The 9782-nt window shown below is 51.2% G+C and overlaps 1 protein-coding gene across 1 annotated transcript in view; it reads right to left on the bottom strand.

The window, feature by feature from the left end:
- Positions 1–103: 103 nt before the first annotated feature.
- The window catches only part of KCTD19 (potassium channel tetramerization domain containing 19), a 31873-nt gene continuing 22194 nt past the window's right edge, over positions 104–9782 (bottom strand). Inside the window, exons 7-16 of the mRNA XM_068528342.1 lie at positions 8116–8276; positions 6727–6830; positions 6107–6249; positions 5829–5912; positions 5443–5557; positions 4419–5046; positions 1911–2102; positions 1579–1733; positions 1146–1247; positions 104–217 (exon numbers count right to left, since the gene is read on the bottom strand). Of these exons, the coding sequence (XP_068384443.1) occupies positions 104–217; positions 1146–1247; positions 1579–1733; positions 1911–2102; positions 4419–5046; positions 5443–5557; positions 5829–5912; positions 6107–6249; positions 6727–6830; positions 8116–8276 (1798 nt within the window). The remainder of the gene's footprint in view (positions 218–1145; positions 1248–1578; positions 1734–1910; positions 2103–4418; positions 5047–5442; positions 5558–5828; positions 5913–6106; positions 6250–6726; positions 6831–8115; positions 8277–9782) is intronic.

Raw genomic sequence — 9782 nt, 5'->3', positions numbered from 1 at the left:
CTAACACACCCTTGGATGGGCACACACATTCTGGGGACATCCCCGGTTAAAATGAACCTTGGCGATGGGATGGGGTGTTTGTGGGGCAGCTTTTCTGGGCACCTTAGCCATCTTGTAAATACTTGCTCAGGAGAGAGTAAGAGACAGACCTCGACAGGCCCCTCTGGATGAGCAGGTCCACACAGTGGCCATATTTCCTGGCGAAAGGCAGCGTGAGCTGGAAGGAAAAGGCTGGTCTTATTCCTGACTTCCTGGCTGGGTGCTTACTCTGGCTGTGTGGATGGGGTCCTCCTATCTGGGTGGGGGCAGGGTCAAGGCAAGGCCACCTGATGCTGTTGAGCTCACTTCTGCCTAAAGGCGTCTCACAGACCTGTGGTTTGGAGTGGCTACCAGGGAACACGACAGAATGAATAGAGGGCCAAAAGTGCATGTTTCCTGCCACTGGTTTTCCACTTTCTAGTCGTAGATGCTGACTTCACTTTCCACTCAATAGACTAGGCATAGGATAGTAACTTGGCACTTTTGTGTTTATAGTGAAAGGTGTTATAGTAATGTACTTGATTACAGAAATGCCAGATTAATGAAAAATTAGCTACATCTTTTTCACCTACAATGTTAAAAATGTGAATCCTAAAATTATTTTAAGGAATCAAAAAACAAAAAACCTGAGTCATTCCTTTGCCCTTATTGAACATTTTCCTTTTCTTTGTAAAAACTGCTTTAAAGCAGCTTAAGTGTAAAAGGAATGTACAGAAGTATTGACATCATGGCTGAGTAGGTGAAGTTGGTATCAGTCATTGAAAACATCTATCTGACTCCCAGTAGTTTCTCTGATTTCAGCACCCCAAAACCTTGAACTCATATGATGTGCTTCCCTGAGTATAGTCAGGGTTGTTAGTGATGAAGGCTAAATTGGTAACATGGGAGGAAAACTACAAAAACCAGTGGCCTGAATACTGCATTTTGACCACTCTAGACAGGTTAATTTCATCCATTGTTCCTCCCTCCCTGGGACGAGGGACTAGAGGTCTAGTTGCCTGTCTTGCCTTCTGGGCAGCACTGGCCTGGCCCTCATGCAGCAAGACAGTGTCCATCTGAGGCATCTGGAGGGTTGCCATTCCCAGTGGGGTGCAGGTGGCTCTCACCTCCACCCAGCTGTACAGATGTTCCTGGGTGTACCGGTCATCCTTGAAGCCAGTGATGGCCAGCAAGTCCACCACAAACTGCTTGGGGCTGATGTTCAGGGTCTGCCAGAAGAGCCCACAGTCAGGCAGGGCTGGGGGCAGCAGTGTGACACACATTTGCTCCCAGCCCCTCAGAGTGGGATGCACAGCAGGGGCTTCCCTGGGCCTGCAGGAGCCGCAGAGGTCAGAGGATACTGTCACTTCAAACTGCCTCTTGGCCAAGGCTTGGCCCAGATGCTGCTGCCCTGTCTCCCTGTCCCTGCCCTTCTGTCCCTGACCTCTTCCCCTTACTCCCCTGACCCCATCTTGGCTTGCTTCCTCTTGCCTTGCCTACTTACTGTGGAGGCAAGGGGACAGTGGAGAAGGAACAGGGCCTGAGGCCTATCACACGTACCCACAGCCGGTTGGCCAGGGAGACCACCTTGGCTGTGATGGCTTTGGGGTCCTTTTGCCTGATGGAATCCAGAATGATGTCAGTCAGGAAGCGGTGACATTTCTGTGCGTAAAACATCTCTTCCCAGGACAGAGAGAAACTCAGGAAAGTCACCTCTGTGGAGAAGAGAGTGGATGTGGTCACATCTGCCACGGCTAGAGCCTTAGAGCCAGCCCGGAGTAAGGGAGAGGTGTAGGGCTTCCAAGGGAGACTGTATCCCTGAAGTACCCTGGGTGGGGGCTCAGGCATCTCCGCGAGGAAGTGCAGGGCCAGGCATGGCTCCAGAGCCTTACCTCGGGGCTGGGGGCTGGCTGTGGGTGGCATGTGCCTGAGGTTGTCCATCTGTGTGGTATAGATGATGCTGTCCTCAAAGAACATGCGGGAGCCATCACTACCCACCACGGGGGGGTGGGTCACTTTGAGGATGACCCCTGTGCTGTCCACCTCACTGGCCTCAGGCAGAGACTGCTCAGGGGCAGGACTTTCTGTGAAAACAACATGGGGGGAGGGCTCTCCTTAAGCCATCTCAGAGCCCAAGCAGGGAGGAGACCTCTGGCAACAGACCAGTACAGTCAGTCACGAGCCTTTGCCTCCAGCTTCTCAGGAGTGGTACCCTGGGCTGGCAGGGGCATGTTCTGGCTCTCCTCTCTCCATTGCCCTTGAATCATTGCAAGCCAAATCCTGAATTTCAGAACTCCAAGGAACTTTCCAAATCCTCTGTTGAACTAGGACTGGTAGTAAATAGAGCTGATAACAACCCAGCTGGGGACTGGAAATCTTTGTAAAATTATGAGAGGAGCTTTTGTGGGGAGTTGCTGATGCATGTCCACTCTGAAGAATATGCTTGAGGGACTTCCCTGGTGGCACAGTGGTTAAGAATCTGCCTGCCAATGCAGGGGGCACAGGTTTGATCCCTGCTCCGGGAAGATCCCACGTGCCGCAGAGCAACTAAGCCCACGTGCCACAACTACTGCGCCTGCGCTCTAGAGCCCTCGGGCCACAACTACTGAAGCCCACGTGCCTAGAGCCCGTGCTCCGCAACAAGAGAAGCCACTGCAATGAGAAGCCCACGCACTGCAACGAAGAGTAGCCCCTGCTCGCCACAACTAGAGAAAGCCCGAGCACAGCAATGAAGACCCAACGCAGCCAAAAATAATAAATAAATAATAAATAAATTTATTTAAAAAAAAAAAGAATCTGCCTGCGCATGCAGGGGACATGGGTTCGATCCCTGTTCTGGGAAGATCCCACATGCCGCGGAGCAGCTAAGCCCGTGCGCCACAACTACTGAGCCTGTGCTCTAGAGCCCTCAAGCCACAACTACTGAGCCCGCGTGCTGCAACTCCTGAAGCCCACGGGCCTAGAGCCCATGCTCCGCAACAAGAGAAGCCACCGCAATGAGAAGCCTGCACACTGCAATTAAGAGTAGCCCCTGGGGCTTCCCTGGTGGCGCAGTGGTTGAGAGTCTGCCTGCCAACACAGGGGACACGGGTTCGAGCCCTGGTCTGGGAAGATCCCACATGCCGCGGAGCAACTGGGCCCATGAGCCACAATTACTGAGCCTGCGCATCTGGAGCCTGTGCTCCGCAACAAGAGAGGCTGCGATAATGAGAGGCCCGCGCACCGCGATGAAGAGTGGCCCCCGCTTGCCGCAACTAGAGAAAGCCCTCGCATAGAAACGAAGACCCAACACAGCCAAAAATAAATAAAATTTAAAAAAAAAAAGAGTAGCACCTGCTTGCCGCAGCTAGAGAAAGCCCGTGTGCAGCAACGAAGACCAGCACAGCCAAAAATAAAACAAAGTAATTAAAAAAAAAAAAAAAAAGAATACGCTTAAGAAACCAACTTGGGACTCACAGGTGGGGCCCAAGAAGACCCCTCCAAGCAGGGCCCGAGCCGCTAAAAGGGAAAATGACAGAATACTGTAGGAAGGACTTTGAAGGAGCAGAGGAAACAGTCCATCATAGCAGTTCTCAGCTCACTTCTCTGGGCTGCTCCACACTTCCCCACTACACACACACCTGTCTATTCAGCCCGGTCCCCATATACCCTCCTGTCTTCTGGACTTCTCCCTTTGGATGTCCATCAGTACCTCACATGCAATGTGTCCTCTTCCCCAAGTCCTACTCCTTCTCTTGTCCTTCCTGCCTCAGTAACCATCCACCCCCCTGCAATCACCCAAACCAGAAACCTGCCCCCTCCTTGGCCTGATACTTTCCTGCTTCTTCCAACTGCCTAACTTGTTTCATCTAGAATGATCTTGGCATTTCTAACACGTATCCTCTGCTGCTGCATTTCCTCTGCCCTGGAACAAACTTTCTAAATGCACACCTGACTGCTTGCTTCCTTGTTTAGAATGCTTCAGTGGCTGTCCACTCCCCTTAGGATCAGAACAAACTGCTAGGTCCTGAATCTGACCCACAAGACCTGTCCTGATTTCCTTATGTCTTCAGCCTTATCTCTTTATCACTTCATGTGAAGCCTGGTCTCCAGCTGCTAGACCCATGACTTGTGTTTCCTCAAGCACCCAAGGCTTCTCCTTCTTTCCCCTGCTGACTCCTCAGCCCCCAACCCTTCTCTGTGCTCCTATCACTTTATAGGCACTTCCTCCCATATGCCTCAAGTAGTTTCTCAAGCCCCCAAGTCATGCCAGTGCGCCTGTCATTTCTGGGTCTTCTGCTTGGCATCAGTGAGTGCAGAGCTCTAGTCCCCCTTAATCACTGACTCGCTCTGTGGTCTTGGCCAAGGTTTGCCTTCTCTGTTGTAAATGAGAATTAGGTCAAGGATGGGACAGGACTCACCTCTCTCCTTTGGCCTCTGCTTGCCCCAGTCCTTCAAGGTGACAGCTCTTTTCATGGGGAAGTATGGCTTAAAGGTTGGCTCTGGCCCCTTGTCTTTGGTTCCAGCTCCAGCCCCTGCCTGTGGGCCTGGGTCCTTCTCTGAGGCTGTGTAATGGCCTTTCCAGGAAGCTGAGGTGCTGGGCTGGGAAACAGCCTCACTTCCTGAGGGGAGCTGCAGGGTGGCTTCCTCCAAGGAGCTGCTCCAGGGGGCTGGCAGTGGCTGGAATTCCCATTGTTTGCAATTGACCATGTCCCATTCCCTTACCAGGGAGATGAGTTTTTGCATGGGGGTGACAGGAGGGTCTTTGCTTTCAGATTTCTGTGTGAGGTTGACTGTGGTGCACTTCTTCTTGGGAGGACTCTCAGGGTGGGCCCCCCAGTGTCTAGGGTTGGCACATAGGCCAGGACAGTGTGAGTATGTGCTGGGATTACCCGCCCTCTTGGCACCTCGGCATAGGGACACCTGGATTATCCGGAAGTACTGCTCAGCCTCCTCTATCTGGCTGGACCTGGCCAGGGTCCCCTTGGCCTTGTTCCGTGGAGTCCTGTCATTGCAGTCTTGGAACTCCATAGGCATGCAAGCTGTGGTCTGGAGAGGGAGGGCACAGCAGCTCTGGGCATATTGTGCTTCCACATCGAAGCCTTACCCAAGATCTCATAAGCTGGGTCTCTAAGACTTCACTTGCTTACCCAGAACAATCCCATCCCCCACATGGGTCTTACATTTGAGATTTGCTCAGTCTGAGTGGGGGTGGTACCAGCCCAGGGTCCTTTCACACGCCAAAGGGACGTATCAGCATCCCAGGCCACAGGCAGCCAGCATTTCCTTGTGTCTCCCTCAAGGTTCAGAAACCAGTCACTGTGCCAGGAGCCATGTAGGCCCGGCTCTTTCATTTTGCCATGCTCCTCAGTAGCGGTCTGCCCTCTGAGCCCTGTGCTGGTGTTCTTTCAGGACAACACCAAACCAAAAAATGCTGGGACTTACTTCTTTGGCATCTCTACTGAACTCCACCAGTGACCCTGGCCCTTCTGTCACCACGTGCAGCCTTCTGATGGGAAAAACTTCTTCATTTCCAGATTCTTTCTCCTGGATCCATGACCTGCAGACTCCAAGAGGGTTTGGTTAGTAAGCAGAAGCTTCCACTAGTCCATCGACCACGTCTGCCCTTTGGCTGGGAGTTAACTCTAGACAGCAGGGGAGAAGGGGCTTAAAAGGGTTTTGCTTAGGTCCCTGCCCAATCCTGGGCCTGCTCCACCCCCTTAACCCTAAGGAGAACAGGTCCTACTGGGAGGTGAGCCTTAGGACAGGATTCCCAAGAGGAATATAAAGGTTCAAACTTTAGAACATGGTGTCAGGAGCAGTTTCCTTACTTGTATGCCTCACATTGGATAAGGGCTTCTGAGAGGGATGGGATGTGGTATTCCTCCACCTCCTGGCAGAGGAGGGGCCATTCCCTGCAAATGACAAGGAGATGTCGCACTGGGCATCTGGAGTGGGAGTGTGGGTGGGGTTATAAGCCTCCAGAGCTGCTGCCTTGAACAGCAGTTCACATGTTGGAAATAATATAATCTCCCTGAAGGCTACAAACTCAAATTTCCTTCTTGAAGAGGGATGGGGTTTCATTATATGATTTCCTTCCTTCACTCACTTAAATTCAGATGGTAAAAATAGTTTTCCAAGTCTCAGGAAGTTGAGAATGTGTCGAAACATTTGGCCATCCCCGTGGATCAGCAGGGTCTGTCCATATGTGATCCAGTACACTCTCTGAGGGTTGGACAGCAGTTCTGGATACTGCAAAGGGTTGGACACCAGACTCTTTTTAGTCTGTTAGTTAAAGGGCTACATCCTTATTAAGGGGAAGGTCAGCCTTCTCTTCGTTTTCCTAACCATTCTAGAGCAGAGGCTTTGGGATTTCCATCTCCCTATCTTGTTGGCCACAAGGAGCCATAATGAGGAGCAGAGCATCTAGGGAGAAGCACATCATCTCTCCTTCAAGTTTTGCTGGCTCCTAGACCACTCTCTTGAGGCATCTGGAACCTCACCCTATGTCCTGCTCAGTCCAGGCCCCTCACACTGGCCTCATCCCTACCCAAACTCCTAAAGGCCTTCCCAGAATGCTGCTCATACAATAAAAGCACTTTGGGCCATGGAGCAGAGGGAAGGTCCTTGTTTTAATCAGGTGCTGAAGGCTGTGTGAGGGTCAGGTGACAGATTCTTCTCAGCCGCAGAAGCCAAAAGGAGAGGAGGGCAGCCTCGGGCCAGCAGTACCTTCAGCAGGGTCTGCAGGGTGGTTGCATACCAGTGGCTTCCAACATAAACTTTGACGATCTGTTGGGGGGAATACACAGTGATTTCTGCCATCCACTCCTCATCTAAGGAAACCAATGAGAGGGAACACATCACGTGGCCAGAAGGGAAATTTTGTCCATTACATGTTAAGACGCAATATCTTCGTCAGTCATATTCTGTTGCCTAGTCTGAGAAGCAGCAGAAATCCCTGACATCAACCTTTTCTGCTCCTCAGGCCTTCCCTGTGGCTCACCATATGGTTTCCTGGGTGTCAAGGTGGGTTTAGAACAGCAGCTTGGAGGGTCAGCTGGTGACTCTGGGTTAGGGGAGGGCCACCAACCCCAAGGGCACTGCTGTTCTTCCCCTGACCCACCTCTCCCAAGAAAGCTTGGCTGATGTACCTTTCTACCTACCTTGCTAACTGCTTCTGGTTTCTGGCTGGGTGTGTAATTTTCCACATGGCCACTCAGACCGGAGCTAGGAGTCCCTCTGTATGTTTGTGCTTATGGTTTGGCAAATATCATAGAGCCAGCCTCTCATCAAATCACTGTCACTTCTACAGAGACCAAGCCTCGAGGCATGTCTGGAGAATGGGGCTTTATTCTGGGAAGATGAACTCATGACCCTTTTCCTGGGGTGACTAGATTTAGGCTTTGTTCTGTATTAAGAACCAGTTTCTAATGAGCTTTGTAATGAATGAAGGGTATATAAATAGATGATATAACCAAGAGGTATATAATTAGATTGTGAACCTCATGAAGATAGAAACTGGGTCTGTTTTGCTGTCTTCTGTACCTCTAGTGTTATCTACTGTCCTGGTATATGGTAGGTGCTCAAATACGTACTGAATGTTGCTGAATGATAGTAATATAGCATAAATTGATCTAAAACACTTTTTGTTAGGAAACAGTTACAGGCAGCTGGTGAAACAACATTGGCTTTAGACTCAGATTTAAATCCCAGCTTGAACACGATCTAGTAATATAAGCAAGTTACCTCCCTGAGCCTCTGCTTCTTTTGTTAAATGGACCCAGGGATCATTCTTCCCTGGATGGCTGCGAGGACCAAATGGGCATAGCATCGGCTCCCAGAGCCACAGCAGGCATGCCCTTGGGGTCCCATGTGGCCCCCCAACTGGGTCAGTCTGCACTGCTCAGCCTGGACTACTTGAGGCTACCTGTGGGCTTGGGGTGGGGAGGGGTCACCTAACATGAAAGTTTCCTTTTAGGTGAAACCCACAGATGTTAGTCTAGCTTTCCTTTTCTGTTCCATCTACAGTTCCTGGTTCTAGCCAGCCTTATCTTTCCTCTGTGATCCCCTAGACCCTCCTCTGATGTTGAATTCAAACTGAGAAGCTTCTTTATTTACTGAGCACATCCATGGGTGCCAGAGTCCTCGGCTCCAGATGAGTCTTCAGAGCCACTTTCATTGGCTCATAGGTGATGTCCCTCTTGTCCAGGAAGGCACAGAGCTCGTACACCTCAGAAATGGTCTCAGTCAGGGGCAGCCGGCAAGTCCCCAGCCAGTTCCTGCCCAGAGGAAAGGCCTGTCACAGAGAGCCTCAGCACTGCACCCCAAGGGAGTCCAGCCTGTCAACCTTCCATGTCTAGAATGTCTTGCCCTAACACTAACTCAAGCCTGTGGCCACTAACATCGTTTCCTTAACTGGTTTCTGGTGATGTCTCATAGGGGGGTATACTTGGACACATAGGCTCACCCTTTTGGAGCTGAGCTTGACCTACTTCAGCAAAGCCCTCTAAATTGACTAATTGCAAGCCTCCAAGCCCGTCTCAGGTTCCAGAATCCAGGCCAGGGCCCAGTCACTCCATTTTTGCCCCCATAAATATCTGCCCAAGACATCTCAGTCACTATGTGGCAGCCTGTCACGGTTTGGGAGATTACTGATACCTTGTATGCCCAGGAAACCCCCCACCTCCAAAGGCACCTGTCTTTGCCCTCTGTGCCCTGTGACATCAGGGGTGGGACATCTCTGGGAGAGATGGATGGTGTGGGCCACAAATGACAGTTTTGGGGTAAGACAGTGTTTGGGGTTGGCTGACCCTCTCCCCAGGTGCTCAGGAAAACCCACTTCTATCTTTAGTTTTGGTACCAGTGTATTTTGTGAGCCTAAGAGAGTTGCTCTACTCTGAACCTGTTTACCTTTCTATAAAACAGGATTAGGGGCTTCCCTGGTGGTGCAGTGGTTAAGAATCCACCTGCCAATGCAGGAGACACAGGTTCGAGCCCTGGTCCAGGAAGATCCCACATGCCGCGGAGCAACTAAGCCCATGCATCACAACTACTGAGTCTGTGCTCTAGAGCCCGCGAGCCACAACTACTGAAGCCCGTGCACCACAACTACTGAAGCCCGCGTCCGTAGAGCAGGTGCTCCACAACAAGAGAAGCCACCGCAATGAGAAGCCCACGTACTGCAACGAAGAGTAGCCCCCTCCCGCCACAACTAGAGAAAGCCCGTGCACAGCAATGAAGACCCAACACAGCCATAAATAAATAAATAAATAAATTAAGGAATTAATTAAATTAATTTAAAAAACAGGATTAGAATCCATGCCCCTGCACTAATGGGAACATTCTGAGCTCATCCCGCAAGGCAGAGGCCAGGTATCACCTCCTCCAGGAAGCCTGCCTTGCCTTGCTTCTTGGGGTGGGGGGCTCACCCCTGGCTCTGACTTTCTGTGTGTCAGAGAGCCTCCCAAGGGTTGTGGGGAGGACCTTTGAAGGAGGGGGACTATCCAGCACCCTAAGTGTTGTGACTGGCCTGGTCACCTCAGACCTAGCACAGGGCTAGAACCAGAGCAATGAATTACAGAGGATGGTAATATGAAACAGTGTGAGACCTTTGAACCTTGGGAACCTTATACCTTGGCACCAGGCCTCTCCTCTGAGGCCCAAATTTGGTGGTGCTGGTGTGGGTAGTAGGAGTGGCTAAAATGATCAGTTTGTCCCGAAGGACACTACTTTCTCTGGCTCATGGGCAGGGCCCCAGGTTGGTTCCTCGAGAAAGGTAAAGCTCA

This window comes from Eschrichtius robustus, chromosome 19 (assembly GCF_028021215.1).
Source record: "Eschrichtius robustus isolate mEscRob2 chromosome 19, mEscRob2.pri, whole genome shotgun sequence".
Lineage (NCBI taxonomy): Eukaryota > Metazoa > Chordata > Mammalia > Artiodactyla > Eschrichtiidae > Eschrichtius > Eschrichtius robustus.
Note: the sequence above shows the minus strand (reverse complement) of the source record. Positions and strands in the feature narration are given on the sequence as shown.